Here is a 27,485-nt window from a genome sequence, read left to right as displayed (position 1 = left end):
GTTAAAGTATAAGTTAAATACAATATATGTATACATGTCCAAACAGTTTTTTTGCTGTATAAAAAGAGTCAGACTTTGAAATAGTGTACAATTAGCCTGTGATGGAAATCAGAAGTGCAGACAGACAAAAATAGAAGGATTGGGAATTCTATGTAGTGGTTCATAGTCATCTTCCCGAATTCTTTCCCTGGGTGTATTGAAGCTTTTTTGTTACTGTGTCAATCTTTCTATCTTCAAAAACTCCCTTTGAGAAAAATAAAACAAAATTTTTATTGTGTAAAAATAAGAATTTTGTGGAGCCCAGAATTATATTCTAAAATTAATAATAACAACTGGTTAACACATACCTAAGGGCATATATTCTTAGTCTAGGTCTCATGTCAATTATATCTAAAATAATGTGGAGATATCTCTCCTTTCTCTTACTCTAATATAGTTCTAATTTTAAAGAAGGCGTCTTCTTCCTATTAGGACTCACAGTTCAATCCTTTGGATGGGGGTTTACACATTTACAAATTTTGTCGTATATATCATTTCCTCATACCATGTTTGCAGGTTCTATGAGCAGAGACTGATTCATCTAAACCTTTAAAAAAAAAAAATCTATGCTTTAAAAAAAAAAAAACTCAATTCTTTGGATGATTTAAGGGAAAATGGGTTTTGTGCCTACTTAATCCATGAAAATGCGTATAGGGGATATCAATTCCCCTCAAGGTCAGTGGCAACAAAAGAGAAAAAGCCCTTATAGAAAAATCTGTATTGTTGGTCTTTCAGAGAGTGATCTAAAAGCTCAGGTCTAAGATTCATAGCACTCAGCTATCACTACTAGTGACTTCTCTCTGTTTTTTTTTTCCCTTAGAAAAACTATTAGTATCAGACTACTAACTAGCTTTGTGATGTTAAACCAAGTATCTTAATTTCTCTGAATCTCATATTCCTTATTTGTAAAATAGAGATTGGATAAGTTGACTGTTAACATCTCATTCAGCTCTAAGAATCTATGATTCAATCTGGTAGTCCAGCATAGTTCAAAGAAAATTGATCTAGTGATTCTGCTGTTTTTGTTAAAAGAAAAAATTTATCTGAGCAAAAATAAATTTTGAATACTTAAAAAAATACAAATAATTTCCATGTCTAATGAGTGGGGAATGTCTGCACAAATTTTGATATGCTAATCTGTTAATACAGGTTTGACTATGTCACTTCCCCCTTTACTTTTCTTCTCCACCCAAGAAATTCTAGGGACTTCCAGTTGCATCTAAAAACAAATGTGTTGTTCAGTTGTGTTTGACTCTTCATGATCCCTTTTGATATTTTCTTGGCAAAGATACCGGAATGGTTTGCCATTTCCTCTTTCAGTTCATTTGTCAGATGAGGAAACTGAGGCAAACAAGGTTAATGACTTGCCCAGGATCATATAATTAGTAAGTATCTGAGGCCAGACTTGGACTCAGGAGGATAAGTCTTCTTGACTTTAGTCCTGGCACTCTATCCACTGAATCACCTAGCTGCCTCCCAGAAACAAATACAATTAGCCTAATTGCTATTACTCATGGACAATAGCCCATATCCCATTTCCATGTACTCCTTGTCTTACCTGCATCTGTTAGGATTCCCAGTTCCCTTCAAAACTCAGATCATGAGTCATTTCTTACATGAGGCCTTTCCTGATGCTAATCCACTACTCTCCACCTTGCTCAATATTTGCCTGAAATATACTTTGTACTTATTTATATGTGTACTTTTTTTTTTTTCAAAAAAACAAAAACAAAAACATGATATAGTATAAGATCTTTAAAAGCAGAGACTGTTGCTTTTGGCTTTGTATTCCCTAACACCTTGCATCATGGACACATGGTTACGGCTTAATCATTTGGCCAGTTGACTACTATTTCCACAAAATTACACATCTGAATACAAAGTAATATGAGCAGAACTGTGAAAGTGATGGGAATAACCTAATCTGACTATATTGCCTATGTTTAGGTAAACAAAAGATAATCAAATGTTACAAAGTTCTGGGGATAATGATATAACCAAAATCTCTCTTATAGATCTCCACATTAAAGAAGAGAAGACTAACTCTGGATACCTGGCTCAGTGATGCGTTCATAACACATTCATGTGGTATGTAGATGTCAAACCATACAGACAATACCAGACAATATTTCTGCCATAAATTCTCAACTTCTACTCAACATTTCCATTGCAAGGGGGAAAAAGTATCAGTTTGAGAGTATTCATTTCCTAACCTTGGGTTTTTCTTCAGGCTTTGGTAATAGAGGTTTCCCATCTTTATCCTGCAAACAAAATGGAAAATGGTTTTTGTTTTGTTATATTATCATACTGACAATTTTATCTTCTTTAGACAGCTCATGGCCAGAAGCAAGATTATAAACATGAGTGAGAGCAGGTTTTATTGTACCATAGCTAATTTGTATTTCAACTCAATCAGTCTATGAGGGAAGCTATAAAAAATAGGTTTATAACAAGTTGCAACAAAATAAAGTTTGTGTATAAGCTGGTAGTAGCTTAAAGATACCATCAGTAAGGCTATATGTAGAGAATTTCCATTCTTTTTTTTTTTTTAAATTAAGAAATGGCTATATTTAAAATAAAGCCAATATGGATGTTTACCTCTAGCAGCATTCAAGTGAAGAAGAAAACAATTAGATTGGAGAAGGACCTTGAATTCATATCATATGTAGATTGGTTAAAGGAAATAGGGAGAAGACTTGAGAAGAATGGGAAGGCATGATAGTGGTCGTCTGGTATTTGGCAAACCACACAAACATTTGCAAAAGATGTGAGATGTGAAACTTCAGGTATGAGGGGAAAGAACTCAGGCTCTTTAGTATTACTAGTCTTTATATCAATATTGGTTTTATAATTACTCTACCATAAAATGAGTGTGCCAACTTCACACAAAATATAAGCAAATTCTTTATTAAGCATAAAAGTGTTTATTTTCCATACAATGTCTATTTGTATTACTTCAAAGGGAAATTTTTAAATCAATTACAGAAATCTGACTTCCCCATGGCCAAGCATAGTGATTCTACCTTCTACTGTAAGGCTGTATACCCAATGAATCTGACCCTCCCAGGAATAAAAAGAAGTAATTCACAAATTTAGCACAGTACTTAATGGCCAGAATACCATCAAACTGGCAAAGCTGGTGACAGGTTACCTTGAAGAGCAGTTATTAATATTCCCTGAAAGTCAATTTTAAGGAATCATCATGACTTAAAGGTGTTCAGTAGCACATATATACGGGGAAAGTTTTTTGGTATCCTATGACATTACCATTGCTGGTTTTAAGTGGTAGTCAGCTGGGAGGGTATCTTCACGTTCACCACATTTCTTAAGTCTTTCTTCTTTGGATTTTACCTGATGAAAGAGTAGAAAAGAAGTGTTATGACTATTTTAATATTACTTATTTAACCTATTCAATAAAATAAAATCCTAAACAAACAACATACATAAATTGAATGAAGTCACATATACTCCATAACTATTTCTGAAATAATACATAAAAAGAGAAAGAAAATTCCTTCAAAGTGGTAGCAGCTTTTGTAAAACTAGCCTCTAGTTCAGAATATCCAGAACCTAAATGAGGTGAGCAGTTGAGCTGTAACTAATTATACAAAGAAGCACTAGATTTTTCAGAGAATTTCTATTGTTTGGTCTTAAAAACAAATTTGCCTTTAAGGAGAATATGTTTTCAGAGGATTTTAACATCTCTTGCATCCATCTTCTTTTCACTAACATGGCCATCATCCTCGATCATGTCTTTAACCCATTTTACTTACAGCCTCCTAACTGATCTCCTTGCCCCAGGCAGATTCCTGCTGGTATATAATCCACACAGTTGCCAAAGTGATTTCTCTAAAGCCTATGGCTGAACATGTCACTCTCCCCTGCTCAATAAACTCCAATGGTTTTCAATTACTGCCAACACCATTCTACATTAAAAATCTTTTACAATCTGACTCCAATTTACATTCCCAGCTTTAATTATTAATAATAATAGAAACTCCTCTTTTTTGATATTCTATAATCTGTTCATGCCATTTTTCATATGGAAATACTACATAAAAAGAAACTGAAAAGGGGAGGTGAAGGGTTACCTAGCATGTAGGCATAATGAAGAACAAAGGCGTAAGCCTGGGTAGAAAATGAAGAAATAGCTAACTTGTATCTTCCTTAAATGTAAGATCTTTACCCCCAACCCAGGTCAGGGATTATTGATGAGGTATAAGGGACCTGGTCTTGAAAGCTGAATCAGACACTTAATGCCTGTTGCCCTGGGCAAGTAACATACCTCTTATTGAATCTTCACTTCCCTCTTCTGAAAAATGAATATATCAATACAACCACAGGGCTTTTGCAAGAAAAGAACTGTGAAAACCTTCAAGAGCTACAGAAATTTGAGTTATTTACTACTTTCTCTGGATCATTTTGAAAGATGACCTGATGATCGTTAACATCTCTTCCAACTCTAAATCCCATGGGATTTTGGGGGGACATTTGTTTGTCATACAGATTATATGCTTTCTCTTCATGAGGATCAGTTGTAACAGCTCCATAGAGCAAATGGAGAAGCTTTCAATTTCTTTTCAGGGATTCAGGAAGTTCCAGGAAAAGGTATTTAAGCCATGAAAAGTTCTCTGTTGTAACCTCCTGACTCTAATCCATTATGAGTTCTCCCTTAGCACTTATATTAAAAGAATACTTATATCTCATGTTAATCTTTTTAAACTTTTCCCTTCCCTATTATTTCATTTAATCCAGACTGTGAATCACTTGTGAAACTGATAATAAAATAATAAATAAAAAAATTTGGTTAATGGTGAGATGCTATTTCAGGTTTTCTCTATTCTACTAGTCTGACTTATTTCCATTATAATTCCTTCTGCCACACTACTATTATTCACTTGGCTATTCTTGATTAAGATGCACCAGTGAGTTCATATACTACTGTCTATTTCTCATCATTCCCAAAAAGTCCTTTCCCAAAATGATGTCCTTTAAAATAGGGAACACTAGGTTTGTTGACTAACATGGATACTTTTGGTGCTTAGGATATCTAAAGAGTAGTTGAAGATTAGACTGAAGGAGAGGAGTTTCCCAATCTGGATATAATATTTCTCTCTCCCTATTTCCTGGTTTAGTTAGATGGTAATTAGAGCATAGAAATCTTGGGAATAGGGTCCTCTGCCCCTCTGAAAAGACAATTAGATTCCTGGTGATGGGCCCTATACCACCCCTTTCACTACTTTCCAATATGGCATCCAAGACAACTACCGTATTCCAGAATGCATTCCCTGTTAACTGAATTGAATATACTCTACAGCAAACATTCCCGTTATCCATCATGGTGACAAAGAAACACAGGGTAGTGGACAGAACACTGGACTGGTAATCAGATCCAGCTTCAAATGCAGGCTTTGCTTGTAACTAGCTATGTGGCTAGTGACTTGAGGATAAACTGATTTCCAACACGGGTTGTGTTTTTCTTATCTGTCAAATATGGAAATAAATAGAATTGTAAATGTTAGAAGTGGTAGGACTTTCAAGATTAACGAGTTCGATGCCCTCATTTGACAGAGGAGGAAACAGAGGCCCAGAAAGATCAACTAACGTAATGGAGGTCCTGCAGCCAAAGCTGGGACTAGAACTCCAATCTCCTAACTGCTAACTATGTTCACTAACTGCCATGATTACTATGTAATGCTGCTTCTCTATTATCTGTTCCAGTTCTCACATTCTTTGTGAACATTTTGGTTAATTAAATCCTCTAAACAAGGGGTTACAGCAGGCTTACACACACAAAGGGGTACACAGACACCCCCACCCACCATCACAGATTACTGATTTGCAGACTACTGCTTTGGAAGGAGCTCTGGACTCCGAGGCAGAAAGAGCTGCCTCAGAATCCTTATTCTGTGCACTTCCTAGTTGTGTGACCTTCGGCAAATCACTTCTGTTTTTCTGAACCTCAGCCCCTACTAGGGTGTCTGAAGGTCACTGTTGTGAACATTATTATTGTGTTGTAGATATGTCGAAGTCCCAGACAATACCATGCCAAATAGCCACAAGATGCAACATGGTAAGTGGAAAAGAGACTAGGCCTGGGGTTAGAAGACTTGGCTATGAGTCTTGGCTTGGCCAACACTTAGGCACTGAAATCCCCTTCTTTGAGTTTGAATTTCCTTATCTATAAAATGAGGATGACTGTTCCTTTTAAATATGGCAATGAAGTGGGTAAAGAGACAGGCCTGGGATCAGGAAAACTGGAGTTAAAATCAGTTATACACTAGTTGTTACACACTAGTATGACCCCGGATAAGTCATTTAACTGCTATTTGACTATATTTCCTCAGCTGTAAATGGAGATAATAATAACACATTTCTCCCAGGACATTGTAAGAATCAAATGAGATAATGTTTATAAGGTGCTTATCATAGTAAATACTACATAGATGTTCACTATTGGTGATGTCATTATTTATACTGCTTAATTTTAAGGTTATAAGCATGAAACAGGAAAGAACCTACATTGAAAATGCTTTGCAGTTATGATCCCCAAAACCTGAATAACACTCTTGCTAAGGCTATACAATCATCTACATCTTTCTCCACAGTTAAAATGCTGGACTCCCTCATCTCTACTCCCTGCCTATTATGTTTTCACCATTTCAGTTCTGTCCAACTTTTAGTGACCTCATTTGGGGTTTTCTTGGCAAAGACCCTAGAATGGTTTGCTATTTTCTTTTTCAGCTCATTTTGTAGATGAAGAACTGAACCAAATAGGATTAAATGACTTATCCTAGGTTACATGGCTAATAAGTGTCTGAGGCTGGATTTGAACTCATGAAGACAAGTCTTCCTGACTTGTGGCCCAGCATTTTATTGCTCATCATATCAATAGGTTAAAAAATGATAAGTATTTAGAGTCTGCTGCAAATACAAATTTCATGAACATGACTGAAATGTGGAATAGCAAAAAAAGGCAAGAAAAAAATCCCTTTTGGGATATTTACTTGGGATCCACTTGAAATTTCTCTGAAACAAATTCATGCTTGTTTTCAAATTTAAGGGCTAGATTTATAAATACTCTTTTTAGTCATTGACTATATGGCAATAATTTCTAATTTTCTTTTTAATTGAGCTCTCCCAATTATGAAATGAAGCTTACTTTTAATCTCAGCCAAAAGAACAGCTAAAAGAAGACTTCAGAGAAGGGAAAGAATGCAAGATTTTAAAATAACAACATGCACAATACCTCGTCGACTTCTTTGAGGGAGCTTGTATCTATCTCAGGTTCAGCTTCTGCATAGCTAAGTGTTTCACAAAGATCATCTACAGCTTTGTCAGAGGCTGTCTGTTTTGAGCATAAAAGGAAAAAAAGTCTTTAATTTACAAGCAAATGTTTACAAAGCACTGTAGCATAACAGAAAAAAACACTGGTCCAGAGAGCCAAGAAATGGCTGCACACTCTGCCATATACTCCATCTGGGACCTTTGGGTCAGTCTGGCTTGCTGGAGCCCCAGTTTCTTCATCTGTATGTAAAATGAGGGGGTTAGAGAAAGATGATCTCTGAAGAGCTCCCCATTCTAAATCCCACTTTGCATGAAATACACCTTCAAGTACTCCTGAGAGTTAAGGAGCATCCAGAAGGACACTTCAATGGACATTAAGCCACACAGATGGATGGGAAAAAAAGCTTAGAGATCTAATTGCTAAATGGGAGTCAGCAGTGCAGTGTGGCAGGGAAAAAATAATTCAATACTGGGCTGTATTAAGAAGGACATAGCTCCTAGGAATAAGATGATGATCATCTCATAATCTACCTTGGTCAGACCACATGTGGGGTACTGGGTTAATTTCTGGGAGCCATAGCTTAAGAAACTGGACATTAATAAACCAGAGAATATTGAGAGGAATGCAGCTAAAATGGTGAAGGGCCTGGAGTATATGCCACATGAAAATGGGTAGAGGAAATAGGGCCTGGAAAAGAGGGGACTTAGAGGTTTTCAACTATCTGAAGGGCTGTCACTGCCCCTGACAGCAGAACAAGAAATTCTGGAGAGAAATTACAAAAAGATAACTTGAGGCTGGATGTCAAGAAAAACTATCCATCTCAAAGCAGAATGGAGTGACTTAGGAGGAAATGGGTTACTTCTCCATGGAGACCTCCAAGCAGAGAGAGGCAGGATGACTATTTTAGTGAAAAGATTCCATTCTGATTTTGAGTTGGAGTGATTTTAAAAAGCAAACTCATTTTCTCTTGGCAGCCTCATTCTAGCTGCTCTGGAGCACTGCTAAAAATGAGTGTGATGTCCATCACTGTCACACTAGCCATTCAGATAAAAAAAAACAAAAACAAATTTTCCTTTACAGGAGAAATTATGGGAGGTTGGAAAAGAACATTGACAAATGACTCCAAAACATCATGCTGTTTGCTGTCACACATGACACACATGGCGTGTTCTCCAGGCATGGAACAGGCTGAGAGAGAAGGAAATTAATATTCTTGTGGTTTTTAATAGGGAAAGAAAGGATAAACACGGCTTCAATGTCCACTTGAGTCATGCTGATTTGGGATTATGAAGAGAGATGGTTTGCTACTTGATTGACTATTGATCTCTAAGGCTCCTCTCAGCTCTTACTTAGCATGGTAGGATTTTCATATCTCCTATTTCTCAACAGTGAGGGGTTCATAGGAGAACCTGCAAATTTTCTCTCAGACTCTCTCAACAAACAGTCATATATTAAATGTCTACCATGTGCCAAGATCTCTGGTAGATACTGGGGGTAAAAAGGCAAAAATCTTAAAACAGCTTCTTCCGTAAATGAGCTTATTGGAGGAAAATAACAGGTGTGTGTATTCATACATACATATATATGTGTGTACATATAAACGTATGTGTACACACACATAAAACAGGAATAAATAAGAATATCCAAAATATATACAAATAGGTACAAACTAATTTGGGGGAAGGCAATTTTATATCATACTATAATACAAAAAAAGAAATAAGTTTAGCGTTCTTATTTTCACCTGAAAGATGACCAAAAAGATTCAAGTTAATAAAAGTCTTCTTATGAATATGCAAAGCCTAACTTTGTATATAGGATTTAGATCTGGAAGAAACTTTAAAGATCATCTAAATCCAATGTCATTTTACATGCAGGGAAACTGAGATACAGAGTAGCAAAGTGACGTTTCTCTCTCAATTGTTGAGAATAATTTGTGTAATATTGATATTAATTATTATTTAAATGTTTGATGTAATTATGGATCCATCCTGTCTAGATTAATTTTTATTGTCTGAAATTATATTATTAAAGATTTTTATTTCATATTCTGCTCATTTGGACAGTTTGTGGTTTTGCAAAAAATCCTTCATTTCTTTTCAGTTTTCATTTCTGATAGTTCTCTTCATTTTTCTCTATTTGTTACAATTTTTATACCTGGTTTTTTTCCTAGCAATTTGGTTTTTCTTCTCTCTTATTTTTAAATCAAATTAGCTAAAGGTTTACTAATTTTGTAATAAATAATATTCTACTTTGCTATTTTATCCAGGAAAGTCTGGATTTGAACCCACATCTTACAACTCCAGACTTTGGGCTCTTCCCATTTCACCATACTGTTTCTTGCTGGATACAAACAGGAATGGCTCCAATCAATTTTAATTACTCAAACATACAAGTGGGGAAAGACACATTCTACTTTATAGAACATTGTTCATATCAGCCTAATCAAGGGAGAATATAGGAAAGCTAATATTTAGTCTCAGGTAGAACTGGGTAGTTTCCTAAGGAAGAAATATTGTTACCTCTTCAATCCTTCGTTTCTTCTCATCTGGAGGAAGAGCACTTTTGATTAGGTCTACTGATTGGGCTTCTAAAACTTCTTCTCCTGAAGCTTTCTGAAAAATAAAGGCCAAAATCCAAACTTCCACATGAGGAAGACTTTGAGCATTAACACTGTTGATCAGAAATACCAAACATTTTTTAAAAAGTCATAAAAAGTATTTTTAGGCAAACACCATGGAGAACAATACCTCTTTATCTTCTGCCTTTTCTGGAGCTGCAGAACTACAAGTGAAGTCTGATGACAGGCTATCAATGGCTTCATCCTCTCCCATTGATTTCTAGATGAAAAGGTACTATGACTGGCATGTATAATGGATGAAGTTCAAATTCAATAACAGATTATTTCATACACTGCAAGGGATGGCACTACATTGAATTCATGATGCAATCAATTTGATCTATTGGTGCAAAATATAACTAACCCTTCATGCCCAAGTCCTTCCATGCATCTTCCATATGGATGCTCCCTCCTTCAAGTGCTAGAGCCTTCCCCTAGAAAATTACATTGTGTTCTCAATGAGCCTAAACTGCTTGCTGTCAAAAAAGTTCATCTTTTCACCACCAGTATCTGCAATGAGAAGTGGTAAGCAGGCAACCACAAGTCACCAATGATAACCTGCCTTCAAAAAATAAAGGTGGTATAAAGAAAACCTACGATGAGTAAAGGCTGGTCTAAAAAGTAAGTGAACAATAATTACAACCTATACTAATAAAGCACTGAATTTTTCCTTCATATTTCTCATCTTTCTAAACAAACTTTTTCTTCCAGGCATCTGAATCATAATCATCTTGATATGTTTTTATGCTGTTTTTCTTCCCATGGAAAATATATAGAAAATTAATGAACCACCTTCTCAGTTAGGAGGAATTAGATTTCTCAGAAGCTTGAGATTTTCTTTTTCCTTCTTTCCTCCTTTCTTTCTTCTTCCCTCCCTCCCTCTCTCTTTCCTTCCTTCCTATTATTTTATAAGGTGATCATCAAAACTTACCTCAGCCTTTGGTGGATCTCTGGATGCTCCTTCATGACTCTTAAAAAAACACATTAATTTGGTGGTGATGAAAAGGCTATTCCATGTCAAAACAGGATTGTTAATGCTTTACAAAATAAAGCACTTAACAGGTTTTACATTTTTTAACTCATGTTTTCTAAATTTAAAAAAATAATAATTTAATAGTGATGCACATATTAAAGTCTTTTAAGTTTGGGAAATATAAAATACAATTCTATTTTCATCCTACTTACCTCCAATAGTTTTCTGTATTCTGGGGGAATTGAACCTTCCCTTTTGCCCAGTTCCTCTATGTAAGTAGAAGAAACTGGATCCTAAAAAATTTACAAAAATACATATATAATTAATTATTTGAAAACACCAAAGGAACCTACTAAAATTGAAGTTCTATATATTCCTAAGAATGACATTGTTGTCAGAGTATCTATAATCTAGATAAAAAACTGAGACTTTAAATAATAATTACATTAAACTTGGACAAATCATGACACATACATAACTAGCTAAAAAATATGAGGATCAAATGAGATATTAATAAAACACTTACTATAGTGACTGGCATATAAAACTCATAGTGGCATGAGTTTTCAGAAGACCCTGAGCCACAGGGATAGGGTCTTTGAGCTGCTGTGATGTTAGGAAAAGTATCACAGTTCATCCTGTTCTAGTAAAGGATTATTCCAAACATCTCTTGTGTATACACTGAAAATACATGTAACAATTTTTTTATCTTTAAAAATCTAAAACTTTATGCAATTTCTTCCATATAATAGGAGTTTAGCAAGTGTTTCTCCAATTGAACTGTGCTTATTTGTGAAGACCAACTAATCTTAGAAGCCAGATGGGACAGTGGATGGAGCACTGAGATTAGAGTCAGGAAAGCCTGAGTTCAGCCTAAGCAAGTCACTTCATCTCTGTTCACCTGTTTCCTCAACTTTAAAAAGAGGACCAAAAAACATTAGAATCAAATAAAATGATTATTTTTAAAGTACTTTATCAGAGTGCCTGGTTCACAGTAGGTACAACATAAATGCTTATTCCCTTTCCTTTCCCATAGGGCAGCAACATGCAAAGTTTATGGGAATTGACAGGGATTTGAGTGATTTAATGGTAAGAGTATTTTCCATTCTCTTCATGATTCTAAGTTGTCATACTTGTTGACATCATTTTGCATAGAATCAGATTACCAATACCTATGTTCTTATCTGTGGCACATTAGAAAACATTCTAGATTTGGAGCCAGAAAAATCTGACTTAGGACTCCAAGTAGTAATAGCTAACATTTACATAAGGGAAGGAAAGGGGAAGGGAATAAGCAAATGCTATATAAATATAATATCTACTATGTACCAGACATTGTGCTAAGAACTTTTTACAAATATTATCTCATTTGATCCTCATAGCAATTATGCAGAATGGGTGCTGTTATAATTCCCATTCAGAGTTGAGAAAACTGAGGCAGACTGTGTTTAAGTGATGTGCCCAAGTCAGTCTCCAGGCCCAGCACTCTATTGACTGCATCACTTTGCAGTTATATGACACTTTGAAGTTTGCGAAGCTCTTTGTGAATTGTATCTGATTTGAAGCTACAACAACTCTAGGACATAAGAGCCCTTATTCTCTCCATATTACAGATGAGGAAACTGAGGCAGAGAGAGCACTTCAATAACTGAGGCAGGATTCAAAAGCAAACCTTCCGGATTCCAATTCCAGTCTTCTATTCCCACACCATTTATAGCATCTAAATGCTTTATTTACCTCATTTAATAGCTTTGACCTTCATTATGTCACTTTATTTCTAAACCTTGGTTTCTTCTGATGATACTATTTCTCCATTCACCTCATAAGCTGTTTTGAGGAAAGGGCATCATATGCCTTAGCTTAGATTTATGTAATGCTTTATCATAATATTACATGGATCACTTCTGTAATTTCATCAGCACAGAGCATGCCCGATGTGACATCTCCATTAGCTTATGCAGACTAACAACTTGTTTGTAGCTTAGATTTTTAGAGAGTTGCCTTGGAAGCTAATGCACTGTCCATGGTCAAAGAGCAAGTCTGTCAGGAGTAAGATTTGAGTTCAAGCCTTCCTAACTCCTTGATCAGCCTTCTATTCACTATATCAGGCCAACCCTGATTGCTTTAATATATCATTACAATAAATTTGTTCTCATCTGGTAGACCACCAGATGAGGACCAATTTACAATCTACCTTTAATAAATAACAGATACTATACCGAAACAGGAGGTCCTGTATATTTTGGACTTTCAGGTTTCTTTTCTTCAAGTCCTCCTAATGTGTCTACTAAGTCATCTAAAGCATCATCCAAGGAACGCTGAAAAAGAAGAAAATAATAAATATCACTTGAAAGCAAATAGATAGGTGTTTGAATTTTGATCCAAAACATAGACAATAACTGAGCACTGAGTAAATCTTAGTAAGGAAACATTTCATAATAAAATCATTTACTTAAGTCTCACTACTGCACACAGTACCCTAGATAAAGTCTAAGGAGGCCAGAGCAGGGGGATTATCACTTCCCTCTTCCCAGAAGATATATTCTTTTTCATGCAGCCCAAGATCTCCACATGAGGAGAATACCCAGAAAGGGTACACAGAATGGTGGTGAATGACCTTAAGTCCATGACATATGAGGACTGATTAAGAGAATTAGGCTTATTTAGTCAAAGAAGACTGAATGGAGACTGGTTTTCAAGTATCTCAAGAGCTGTCATAGAAGAGAGATTAGAGTGAAATAAGCACTTCCATAACAAAGTATAATACAGAGGTTAATTTAGATTTGACATCAGGAAAAAATTCCTAACTGTGAGATTCATCCAAAAGTGGAATGAACCACTTTAAGAGAGGGGTGAGTTCCCCCTCCTTGGTGGGATTCAGTAGAGGCTGGAATACCTGTTGGGAATGTAATAGATTTTCATATCTCTGAAGGTCCCAAGAAACTTTTTAATTTGATGATTCTGTCATACTGTTATCACTTCTGCAGTAATGACTGCTACTAGCTGATGCTTAGAGACACCTTACGTTTGCAAAACTTTTTACATGCATTACCTCCATCTGATCCTAACAACATCTCTATGAAGTGGGTATTATAGCTATCATTATTTCAGTTTTATAAACAAGAAAACTAGGGCTCAAATAAGTTAAGTGTGACTTAACCCTGGTCACTCAACCAGTAAGTATTAAGAGGTGGAATTCTTAGGACTCAAAGTCCTATTCCTCTCATGATTTCAGATAGCTTGATTCTGAATATCAAAAAAAAAAAAATCAAATTTGATTCAAGAAAAGTATTATAGGAGCAGTCTGGGGCACAGAGGGGTTAAATGATTTGCCCAGAGTTATAGATTGTGTGTTTCAGAAGTAGGAAGTAAATTTTGAAAACTATATATTTTGAAACAGGTGCTAATCTGTATTGGTAGAAGGGATTTCCACAGTAATAGTCCTTAGTCAAGTGAGAAAACATTTATTAAGCACCTACTATATGTAGGCACTGGATACTAAAATCAGAACCTGCTTTCAAGGAACTTAAGTGTGATGGCAAGCAGAAGAGAGTTGGGGGAGGAAAGACAACATGTTCAGCTTTTTTAGCTTTATGAAATGAAATTTAAAATTCAACCTTAAGCTATTCAAATGGTATAGCAATATTTAGTATATATACATATGTAGGTATATCTATACATATATAAATGTATACTATAGTCACTTTACATATGGTAAATATACTTTGTATATATACATATAAAATACATATGTAGTAAATACATGTATATACTATAATAATTTAATCATTTTAAAGTATATATAAATGCATACATAGTAAACTGGAGCTATACCTACACTTAATAATTTAACAATTCTCTGTATCAATGAAATTACAGATCAAGTAAAAAAAAACTGAAAAAGTGACTTTCATATATGTTTAATATTTGTGAAAAAACACAAACACTTTCAGTTTACTAATATGTTGGCCTGAAAACAGTAATTTATTACAAGGTTTTTCCTTTAGTTAAATCCTTGCATGATTCTTAATTACTCCTCAAAGAATATCTTTACTTCTAAAACTAGATAAACACATCAGAATGGGGAAAATGACGCAACAAATATGAATACATACTTTATATAAGAAACTACTATTGTCTTCCTACCTTTTCAGAAGGTTTACTGGATTCAACTTTTACTGGTCCTGGTGGAGACACGGATTCATTTTCTTTGTTCTAAAAAAAATAAGAAAAACCATGAAAGCATGCTAAAATAATGAATGTCTCTTTTTGTTTTAAGTGTTAAAATGCAGAAGCCTTACATAGGATAAAGAAGTTCACAATTCTTCACATCACCTAAGTATGTATTATTAATCTAGTTTTTTTTTTTTTTCTTTAAGAAAATAAAAGAAATTGAGGCACACAGAAATTGACTTGCCCTTAAATTCTGGCATAAGCAAAGGCAGGTAAAAATTCATGGTCTTTCCTCACATTAATTAAGGTTTAATTTTCAGTGAACAACTCTGGCTTTCTTTAGATTTACAATCTAATCTATTTAAATTTTGCAATCAATCCTAAATGAATGGCCCATCTATTATGAACATGCATATGGCATTTTCTTCATTTTCATCTGGGGCCAAAATTTAAAGTAGACAATCTTCCTGGAGCATTCCTCTTCCTGTCCTCCCTCCCCAAATTTCCCTACCACAAACTTGTATATTAGTTGATTACTTAGAGCTTCAAGACATTCAAGTCATTTCTCAGAATTTTGAAGCTATGTCAATAATGTGCAAACTTTACAACTGCTTTGTATTGTTATATTTCCCAAAAGGAAAAATACTTATTTTGACCTTTTATTATATTAAAGGCTTAAATTGCATGTAATTCTTCAAAGAATTTAAAAGCAAGTTGCCGAGCCATTGCTAAAAACATTAGAATTAAATCAAGATCAGGGTTCTGCCATTTTCTTTTAGAACATTCTATGCAGACTCTGTTGGATACTGTAATTCAGTTCTAGGCATCTCATACTTGCCTGAGAGTTCCCTCTATAATCCCAACAAATGATTCAAGTACCTACTTAAAAATCTCTAGTGAAGAGGAAGCCACTACTTCTAAAGCCATTTAACTTCTGGATGGCTATAATTGTAAGGAATCTTTCCTTACCCAACCCAACCAAACCAAATCAAAACCAAAACAAAAAAATCCCCAACTAAACCAAATCCCTAAATCCCCATAATTCTTGACAGCTTCCATTGATAGCTCTTAATTCTTCCCTTTAAGCAGAATAAGTTTTCTCTTTTCTAAGTAAGGGTCCCATAAAGGCAGCTGTGATAACCTCTTCTCTTTAGAATTTTATAATTCACACTAAACTTCCTCAAGTTTCTTCAACTTATTATTAAACAGTATTTTTTCCATCTTCTTAAAATTCTGCTCATACTTTTCTGGACATGATCTCTCATCCATGTCTTTCTGAACACGTGATGCCTAGAACTGAGCATAAGACTGTAGATATATCCTGATGGGAGCAGAATATGTCAAAGGTTTTTTCCTCCTTCATCTAGGATATTTTGTCCCTCAAGGTAGCCTAGAACAACACTGCCTTTTTGGCTGCCATGTCATATTGTTGATTCATATTCATATTTCAGTCTGTTAATATACCTGTTTTTTTTTTCCCCAGAGAAACTGTGAAAAGCTATTCATTGCTCATCCTATATTGATAAAGTAGATTTTTAAACTCAAGTATATGATTTCACATTTATCCCTACTAAATTTCATCTTATTTAATTCAATTCATTCTTCTAAAGTCTTTGGATCTTTCTAGATCCTGATTTTTTTTTTTTGGAAAGTTCAATGACTTCCATATATTTCTCAGGTTTGTTTTTCAATATAAAGCCAAATTTAGGTATATTACGTTTATATGCTATGAAAGTTCTAGAAGAAAAATTCATTTTGCTTTATGGAATGAAATTTTAATTTTGAACTTAAGTTATTTTAATTGGATAACAACATTTGATAAATCCCTCTAAAGTTACTTTAAGAGATAGTTAAGCATAAAGCACAAAAGCGGGTGATAGAGGGAAGAATCTCTACTGAATGTCACTATCTGAAAAACAGATGTAAGATATACAGGTTCACAATGATTTGTGTTAATATGTGGTTATTTATTTCATAATATAATTTGCCAGATGTTGCAACTATAGAACTGTCTACAGTAACCTGTCCCATTGCTAGCCAGAGACTTGCTAGGCAACTTAATCTGAAGGTTGAGATAAATTTTTTAAAAGATTACACATTTGTGAATGATATATATTCTGATACCAGCAGTTGTTTCAACCCAGGAGGATTTCAGAGCACACTCAACTTCTAAAAGTCCTCCTTGATTCACGAATCTCTTAGATCATACACTTCCTCTTCACTGGCATTGTTACCATTTCAATTTAGGACTTGACCATCTCATGACTGGACTATTATAATAGTTCTAAGTGATCTTGCTTCCTTGAGCTTCTCTCTTCTTTAAATATTTATAATTACCAATGTCATCTTCCTAAAACACCAATATTATCATGACCCTTACAAGCTCAAAAGCCCTTAGTTAGGGAGTTTCCATAGATACCAAACAGAAATGATGAAACTCTTGAGATCTTGAACTCAAGCTTCTTTTTAATCTGCCTTTAACTTATCTTTCTAGACTTATCTTGGTATTACTCTCTGTTGGTTTGTTTTTTCTTGACTTCTTCCATTTCCATAGTTTTAAACATATTGTTCTCTCTGGGCCTGGAATTAGTTTTTCTTCCCTTTAAACCCACCAATACTTTTGCCTACTGAGTTTTGTCTTCTTCAAGACCCATTTTACAAATGCCCAGTAAAAAGGGAGCTCTTCTCAAATTTTTTAATGGCACGTATTTTGAAATATATCTAATGGCAGCAATTAACAGCCCTTTTAGGGACAACTAGATGGTGCAGTAGATAGAGTACAGGGTCTGGAATTGGGAAGAATTGTGTTCTGAGTTCAAATATGATCTGAAACACTATCTACGTGATTCCAGACAAGCCACTTATCCCTGTTGGCATCAGTTTCCTCATCTGTAAAATGATCTGAGAGAGAAATGTCAAACCATTTTAGTATCTTTGCCAAGAAAACTCCAAATAGGGTTATGAAGAATTGGACATGATTGAAAAAATGACTGAGCAACAATAACACACTTCCATCTACATCATGTTTTAATGTTTACAAAATACTTTCTGACAACCTTTTCACCCAGGGACATTTATATAAATCTTAACTTCTTTATTTAATTATATGCTTCTTGTAGGACAGGAAACTATTGTCTGATTTCATTTGCTGCAGAAGCCAATAAATAATAGATGCTTCATACACATATGTTGAATCAAACCTTACCAATAAGCCCTAGCCCACTGTTAATGATATTGTCAAATAATATTTAAAGCTTATATGCATATGGTGCTAGTGTCTGGCACTATACTTGTTGTCTTCAGATTCTTAGTTCAGTTTTAAGCTTTAATACCTTGGATCTTAAGTTTTAGTTTAGCTGTAAGCTATTAAAGTTTGAAACTTAACTCAGATTTGAGGGTACCAGTACCAAGCTGATGAATAAGAAAAGACCCTAACAAAAGTAAAAAAAAAAAAAAAAAAAAAAAGCTCCTAAAAATATAGAATATAGGATAAGCAATACACACACACACACACACACACACACACACACACACACACGTATAATTTTTCTTTGTTTCTCCTGCTTTTGTTTCTTCTGGTGGTAACAATGCCAGTGATGAGGAAGTAAATGATCTAAGAGATTTGTGGATCAAGGAGGACTCAGAAGTTGAGTGTACTTTGAAACTCTCCTGGATTGAAACGACTGCTGGTCTTAGAATACATCATTTGCAGATGTGTAATCTTTTAAAAATTTTATCTCAACATTCAGACTAAGTCATGCATCAAGTCTCTGGCTAGTGATGTGATGGGATATTGTAGAGAGTTCTATAGTTGCAACATTTGCCAAAGGACATTTATTTATGTTCTTGCATAACTGATCAGTGCCTTTTCTTATTTTTTTTTTTTTTTGCAACAAGACTTAAAATTCATCTTATAAGAATAGGACACAGATTTGTAGTCAGGAACATCTGAGTTCAAATCTGTATGAGTATGACAAATTATTTAATTGCTCTCTGCCTCAGTTTCCTCATTGTTAAATAGGTGGTTGGAGTTAATGGATTCCTGTAATGTTCAGACTAGTTCTCTAGAAGACCTCGGAATCAGCCCGAGTCCTTAGTCAGTGGAGGAGTGAAGGAGGCAGGAGACTCACCAAGATGGTCAAAGATGGAGTCCGTTTATTTCAAGTCCTCTCAGCCCTTAAATACCTTAGTACAATTACATCATTACAGCATACTAAATGTGTGAACTAGAGAACCATCACTATGCTAAGTACTAAGTATATTAACTAAGTATACTAAGTATGTCTACTAGAGAATCATCATCTCATCAATTTCACTGAGTTAACACCTGGTTTCAAATATACTTCTTCAGAGTTCAGGCCCCCTACAGATTTGGAGGCTCCTTGATCTCTAAATTAAGGATCTTGTGAGTCTTTTCAATGTCTTTGATTTTAAAATAGGTCTGGCCCTCAGGGTTAGAGGAAGAAGTGAAGGAGGAAAAGTATCTGCTTGCTATTGTTCAGTCACGTCTGAGCCTTCATGACTCTGTATGGGGTTTTCTTGGCAAAGATGCCAGAGCAGCTTGTCATTTCCTTTTCCACTGGATTAAGGCAAACAAGGTTAAGTGACTTGGCCAGTCACACAGCTAGCAAGTACCTGAAGCTGCATCTGGCCCAGCGCTCTCTCTAATGAATCATCCAGCTGACTCATGGCTACTAGGAACCTGTCTGGGTCTTTGCTTTGTATATTTGTTCTCTCACATCTGCATCTGCTTCTACAAGATGCGTTCCTGCCATCTGCTTTTAAAGTCATGTTGGCCACTCCTCAGGGTTAGGAACGGTGTGGAGGAGGTACCCACTTCGTTACCTCTGTACTCCTGGGCATGACTTTCCCCAACTATGTCACTTCACAAGAGGGCAAAGCACTGGAGAGCTCAACACAATCAGTGCAGCGGACAGACTGACTGGGAAGTTCTGCCCCTCAGTGTGGGTGTAGGATCATTTTTCTTTTTCTCAGACACACTTGATATATTCTATCCAATTGGTTTTACCTGGGGGCCTTCTGTTGGTTTATCTTGTATTGGTTTGTCTTGTGTTGGTTGGTCAGAGGGGTTGAGGGTATCTTTTCCAAATAAAGAATCCTTACTTTCTGCAGCCAACTGTTCACCGGGGCTTTTTTGCTACAAGCAAATTCACAAAAATTTCATTAAGATAATATATTTTAAATTACAAGATTGGCAGATTCTTCCAAGTGAAGCAAGAAAGACATACAAGAGCAAAATCCAATTGTAAGTACTTACCATTTTATCGTCCTTTGCTTTTTCTTTATGAGCATCTTTCATATGAGGTTCAGTAGCCTGCCAATGTCAAGAGATACAAAAAATATTTAACAGTGGTTTCAGGATATTGAGGCAGCAAGAGAACACAAGATTAGATCTAAGCACTCAGTTCTTCCTGGGGAAAAACATCATTACAGTTTTCCTGTCTTTTGGCTCTTTTCCACAATGAAGTAATTCAAGGTAACTCCAATAGACTTATGATGGAAAGAGCCTCCCGAGAACTATAGAGAATGAATGTGGGGGCAGCTAGGTGACACAGTAGATAGAGCATCAGCCTTGAAGTTAGGAGGACCTGAGTTCAAATTCGACCTCAGATACTTAACATTTTCCAGCTGAGTGACCCTGGGCAAATCACTTAACCCCAATTGCCTCAGTAAAGAGAAAGAGAGAGAGAGAGAGAGAGAGAGAGAAAGAGAGAGAGAGAGAGAGAATGAGAATGAATGTGGATCAAAGCATAATATTTTTATCTTATCTTTTATTGTTCTTTGTTTGCTTTTTTTCCTTTTAACCTTTTGATCTGATTTTTCTTGCACAGCATGATGAATATGGAAATATGTTTAGAAAAACTGTACAGGTTTAACCTATATTGGATTGCTTGCTGTTTATGGGAAGGGATGAAGGGTAGGAAAGGAGAAAAAGTTGAAAGACAAAGTTTATAAAGGTGAATGTTGGAAACTATCTTTACATGTATTTGATAAAATAAAAAGCTATTAAGATGTTAAAAATAAGAAAATAACTGAAAAGTGCTTGGTACAATGAAGGTACTTAATACATATTAGTTATTGGTGGAAAAAAATAAAAAATGTTTTCCTGTTCTACTATGTGGCTTTAAAAATGTTGCATGTTCTTGGGTCAATACTTAATTTTAAATACTATGCCTATAATGAGGCCAGTTAACAGACTGCCAAGAGTCCAGATGAAAAGTAAAAAGGAAATCCATTTCTAAATCTTCACACTAGTCATCATATTGTAGTGGTAGTTTGTAACCATCTCAGTGATGGTTTATTTTTCACTTTTCATTGGGATGTTCTGGCACTGTGGATACATCTAGGGGTGGAAGGCAGGTGGTGACCTCCACTTGCAAATACATAGGAGAAAGTTTCTAAAATTTCAGGGAATGAAGCTAAAAATTTCTCCTCTCTTTCCTAGGTCTCATAATGCATTTTGATAGATCTGATTCAATTACCTGACTGGTAATTGGTGATGCAAGAAAGTCTTATCCCTAAAGACTCCCTTCCACTATTAATCCAATCAATCAGATTGCTATGCTGGAACATTTTTTCCTGATTAACATAATGCAGGTGCTTTACCCAAAGAGCCAATTCACTCTTCACTTATATTCCCTAACATTTGCTATTACTGCCTTCCCATAGTTTTTATCCCTTCTCCCCTTGTTCTTCTCAAACTACACACCAAAAGCCTAAAATTTGAATTGGAATAAAATAAACTGCTGTTCTCTATGTTTAAATTTCCTCTATGAAACATCACATTTTCATTACACATTAAGGAACAGAAACTGGATGTGTGATTCACTGATATAGGAAATTATAAGCACAAAAGGCACTCTATACCATGTCAGGTTGACACATTTCTGAAACTGATAACCTTTTTGCAACTTACCACCAGAGAAGATAGCCAGACCACTGAGCAGTTAAATGAATGACCCAAAGTTACTCAACCAGTGTCCAAGGATTCAAGTTCTTCACAATAAATAATACAAAACATAAGTGACAATTCTTTTTGAATATCAGAGCTTCAAAGAATCTTAGAAATCATCCAGTGCAGCAACAAATTCATTCTACCAATGTGAAATCCAAGTGTAAAGAGGTCAACTTAATTGCCCAAGAATACATAATCAGCAAATAGCAGAGATGAACTGAAAACTCTTATATTCCGATCTCTGTTTCCATATTCTTTTCACTACTGATTATTCTGCCATCTAAGACTCTTTGTAATAATGAGAACCATGGGACAACATAAAAACAAATAAACATCATACCTTAGTTGTCTGTGATTTTTCTTCAGTTTGTATCTGTTCAGCCTGCTTAAAAAAAAAATAAACCCATTAAGTAATTTTAAAAGTTTATAAAGATCACCAGATTTTTCCTGATATAATACTTAAAAAAGCAAGAATATAAAAATGCTGATACCTCTCTAACTTCTAAAAATAACACTGACTGAAATTGTAAAAATTGCGATCTAAAATCCAAAAATATTAAAACTGATATTCCTCCTTCACTTTTCTAAGTTAAACTTTACAACCTGCTTTTTCTTTTCTATACATTTCAAGGATTTTTCTTACGAGTCCTTCAAATGTCTCATGTTACATTATTAATGATCTCATTATTATCAAATATCACTGGGGGAATAATTAGTAAATAATCAATCGCAACTCCTAATCTCCAAGACCAAGGGAACTTCTGTTGCCACTGAAACTATCTTGATCCATAATTAACGTATTCACCTTGAATTTTAGCTGATGGCTTAAAATTATGAAATGTGCAATAGAACAGAGAAAATAGAGAAGTTAACTTTAGTAGCAAAATGCTGATGCCAAAAGTGAATCTATGAGGGAAATTGCAGTCTGGTGCATAGTTCTTTATTAAAAATGGTGATCTAAAAATATTAGCATGTGCTGAGCAGGTAAAGTGATCATTAGTAAATTATGCCAAAGGTGTCACAGACTCACAAAGACTACACAAAGAAAAATAAGATGAGTTGCATGTCACCTGAGGATTTTTCCTTTTCTTGTCATGATAATGCAGTCCTTTGGTCTGTTTGATTGGAGTAGCCTGATATTACAATACATATTTATCAGGGCTTCAAAACAAAAAGGTTAAGTCTAATGAAATAGTCAAATGCTTTAAGTAGAGAAAAGGGCAACACAGTAATTGTTTTACTAACTTTCATAGTTCTTGCTCTCTTTCTGTATATTTCTCTCTCTCTCTCTCTCTCTCTCTCTCTCTCTCTCTCTCTATATATATATATATATATATATATACACACACACACACACACACACACACACACATACACAAGTACATATGTTTGTATATATACATAGAAATATGTTTATAGATATATACACATGTGTGTATATGTGTGTGTATTCTAAAAGAAGAACTTAATTTAAAATCAAATAACTAGAAAAATTGCAGAAGACCCCTTTTCTCTTTGCCAACTACAAAAAACAATCTCTACTTTTGTGTAGCTGCTTCTTGGACACTGTTTAAATCTATGATTCCAAAAAATTAATTATGTGGTTTGTTGATAGCCACATCACACATAAGGGCAAAATTCAATGTTGTTCCAAGTTTCTATCAACACAATATTAATGTATTTTATTTTTAAAGTTTTGTAAGTTCTCTTTGCTAAAGCATATTGTGATGCACTGACAGCTAAGAGTTTTAAGAAACTGCTAAAGGCTCAGAAAGGCTTAGTTATTTGCCCATTTTTTGTGTAATCATTTTAGTCCTGTTTGACTCTTCATGTCCCCAAATGAGGGTTTCTTGGCAGAGATACCAGAGTGTTGCTATTCCTTTGTACAGCTCATTTTACAGATGAGGAAACTGAGGCACACAGGGTTTAGTGACTTGCCCAGAGTCCCACAGCTAGTCAGCGTCCGAGGCCAGAATTGAGTGCAGGTTTTCCTGAGTCTAGGCTGGCGCTCTATCCACCACACCTTCTAGCTTCTCTGGTCACCAGCTGATATCCGAGGTCATTATCTGCAAGTTTTCTTACCTCCAGTCCAGCATTCGTTGTGCTATGCTGCTTCTAAATTAAAAATCAGACCTCCCCCAATTCAGTAATACGTCTCAATGCTTACTGGACACACTGGAGTGCACCATTCTATGTTCCACCCGGCTGTCCTCTTATGACTTCCACCATGGCCCTAGGAACCTTCCTGTTGGGAAACCTCACGACACTGGAAGGTGCCATCAGTCACATCCCTACCCTCTGCTCGTCTGGATTGAGGGCAGCCAGCTCATCATTTCCCACTTGGAGAGAATCCTTCAATTTCTCTATTGTACCTCGCTGCAAGACACTTTCCTGTCTCGACTTTTCTTGGCTTCCCCTTCTTGAGAGCAGGGACCATCTGTCTTTCTTTTGCATTTGTATATAATGCCTAGAACATAGTAGGTGCTTAATAAATGCAGGTGATGCAGTAGGATAGAGGGCAGGACCTGGAGCCAGGAGATCTGAGCTCAAATCTGGCCTCAGATACTTCCTAGCAGTGTGACCCTGGACAAGTCACTCAATCCTGTTTGCCTCAGTTTTCTCATCTATATAATAAACTGGAGAAAGAAGTACCATTCCAGTATCTTTGCCAAAAAAAACTCCAAATGGACTCAAAAAGAGTCAGATGTGACTGAAATGACTAAACAACAAAATAGATGTGTTTTGAATAGGCACTATAGGAGACTGAAAGTTTAGTCAAGGGGCAGCCAGATGGTGCAGTGGATAGAGTACTGGCCTTAAAGTTAGGAGGACCTGAGTTCAAGTCCGGCCTCACTTATTAGCTATGTGACCCTGGACAAGTCATTTAACCTCAACTGTCTTTAAAAACAACAACAAAAAAAGAAAGTTTAGTCAAGAGAAGTTCTCTACTTTCATGAAATTTACATTAAAAAAAAAATCAAATATTTTGGAGTTTGTAACTGCCCTTCCTATCAATCTCCTTTGCAGATTATATTTTTATTGTTTTGAGAAGCCAGATGTTGAAATGCCCTACATAAAAGCACTACCATTTCATTTTCATTTTAAAAAAAATTTCTACAGCTTTTTTTCTACCTAAAACACAGAACAAAAGAACATTTTGTGTGACACCATAATACTGAGAGGCCCAATCACTTGCGTGATGATGACTCATTCAGCATACCAAAGCATTTGTATAGAGAGACTGTTTCTCCAAGGGAGGCAACAAAAAAACATTCCATGTGCAAAGGCACATTTTAAAGAAAACAGAAAAAAAAGGTCTGCACTTTGTCTTCACTCAAATAGCACATTTCTTGTTCATGCCTCTGCCCTTATTTTTGTTTCTGCAAGTATAATTTATTGGTTTGTTGTTTCAGAAATAAAATCAACATTTTAATTTTTTTGACAGTGTACATTTCAATTCAATCCACATTTTTGAGTACCCACAATACGCCTTGTATGCATTTAAAAGATACTTGTTGAAATGAATTATATGTTGACAAAATACTATAAATAGGCACCTAATTAATAGCCAATCAAATTTTGCCAACAAATATAATGAGTGCCCACAAATATAGGTCTTATATTTGTGAAATGCACATATTAATCTATCTAGGAGGTCACGAAGATTTGGATATGAATAAATAATTGAATAACACAGTTTCTTCCAGCCAGTAGGGTGCTAGTAAGGGTTCAAAAACTGGTTCTTCAGGGGAAAAAAAAAAAAAAAAACAACACTTTTAAGTTTAATCTCAATAGTTAACATTTTCTCCATACTTTCTTAAGTCTAGACAATCATCAAAAAATCATCAAAAAAAGTTAGGTCCTGATTTGTAGCTTGCTGATTTCCAAAATGTAAAGGCTCACACTAAAAATTTAATAATTGGTTCTCCTGAGCTATGTGTTAGTTCCAGCACCTCTGCTTCTACCTCTTAATCTACAATCCTATGATCACTCTTTAATATAAGACTTAGATAATCATGATATGCATAAAGTAATAATAATAAAAGTAATGATTTGTAGCCATGATCTTAGAGTGGGCTTTTTATTGTTGTTGTAAAATTATTTCAGTTGGGTCTGACTCATTGTGACTTTGTTTGGGGTTTTCTTGGCAAAGATACCAGACTCTGCCATTTCCTTTTCCAGTGGAAGGCAAACAAAGGTTTAAAAAAAAAAAAAAGATGACTTTGCCTAGGATCTGTCACACAGATAGTAAATGTCTGAGACTACATTTGAACTCAGTCTTCCTGAACCCTGACATCTAGATGTCTCCTAACTCCTCTATAAATTTCTACTGGAACAGGAGTTTTTTGAGTCATGACTATATTTTAAATTTCTTATCTTATTCCTAAAAGTAGTTTGAGGATTGAAGATAAATAAATAAATATTATTTTGTGGTTTCTCCAACAGCCTTTTAAGATGCTTGTATATCGGAGGTCGGGACATGAATACAGCACTTCTTAAAAGATTTCTCTCCATTCACATTTACCATGTATGTGACGAAATAGACATTTCATGCCCACAGAATGAATTCAAGCAGATAACTGCTTAGCTTTACTTTCTGAAGTTTGCTCTGGAGACTTTCCCTTCTCCCTCTCATTCTTATCCCTCTACCTCTTCTCTTCATATACATGGATTATATATATATATATATATATATATATATATATATATATATATATATATATATACATACACACACACACAGACACTGTATACCTATATATACATGACTATATGTATATGTATGGAGATGTATATATGTATGTATATATGTATACAAATACATATATAGGTATAAATACAGATATGTATATGTTTATGCGTACATGCATATGCATAGATATATATAAATACATATTATATGCATTACACACACAAACATATATTCTGTTTTATTTCAAGAACCAAAGGTTAGGATTTCTTAGGTTGAAGGTGGAAGAAACTTGAGTTATTTTATCTGGAGAAGAAAATACTTAGGCAGGACATAGTACTTTCTCCAAAAGCTATCACTAGGATTCAAAATTGTTTCACAGGGTGGAACTAAGAATAATTAGTGGCACTTGCAAAGAGAAAAATGTGATCTTGAAGTAGGAAGTGCTTCTCCCCAAATTAAAGTTATCAAAAAGTGCTAAGGATTGCACTTTTATATTGTGGATTTTCCCTCACTCTAGAGGCCAGAGTTCAATTTAGGAAGCCTAAAGTGCTTAGATATGAAAGCAGCTATGCTAAATGGGGACTTAAAATACAGATTTTATTCTACTAAAGGAATGCAACACAGTGATGTACACAGATAAATAAAATCAAAGCATATGGTAAGTAAAAAGTATAATGAACTAAGAACTGACCTGTTTGGCTATATACTGATTCTCTTTGAGCT

The 27,485-nt window shown here is 35.1% G+C and overlaps 1 protein-coding gene across 1 annotated transcript in view; it reads right to left on the bottom strand.

The window, feature by feature from the left end:
• The window catches only part of CAST (calpastatin), a 137,945-nt gene that overhangs the window by 29,066 nt on the left and 81,394 nt on the right, over positions 1-27,485 (bottom strand). Inside the window, exons 6-18 of the mRNA XM_051994099.1 lie at positions 23,140-23,202; positions 22,410-22,454; positions 20,372-20,428; positions 20,123-20,251; positions 15,067-15,135; positions 13,140-13,238; positions 11,133-11,213; positions 10,879-10,917; positions 10,078-10,167; positions 9,850-9,942; positions 7,289-7,387; positions 3,307-3,390; positions 2,253-2,300 (exon numbers count right to left, since the gene is read on the bottom strand). Coding sequence (XP_051850059.1) covers positions 2,253-2,300; positions 3,307-3,390; positions 7,289-7,387; positions 9,850-9,942; positions 10,078-10,167; positions 10,879-10,917; positions 11,133-11,213; positions 13,140-13,238; positions 15,067-15,135; positions 20,123-20,251; positions 20,372-20,428; positions 22,410-22,454; positions 23,140-23,202 — 996 coding nt within the window. The remainder of the gene's footprint in view (positions 1-2,252; positions 2,301-3,306; positions 3,391-7,288; positions 7,388-9,849; positions 9,943-10,077; positions 10,168-10,878; positions 10,918-11,132; positions 11,214-13,139; positions 13,239-15,066; positions 15,136-20,122; positions 20,252-20,371; positions 20,429-22,409; positions 22,455-23,139; positions 23,203-27,485) is intronic.

This window comes from Antechinus flavipes, chromosome 1, assembly GCF_016432865.1.
Source record: "Antechinus flavipes isolate AdamAnt ecotype Samford, QLD, Australia chromosome 1, AdamAnt_v2, whole genome shotgun sequence".
Lineage (NCBI taxonomy): Eukaryota > Metazoa > Chordata > Mammalia > Dasyuromorphia > Dasyuridae > Antechinus > Antechinus flavipes.
This window is presented reverse-complemented; position numbering and strand designations above follow the sequence as displayed.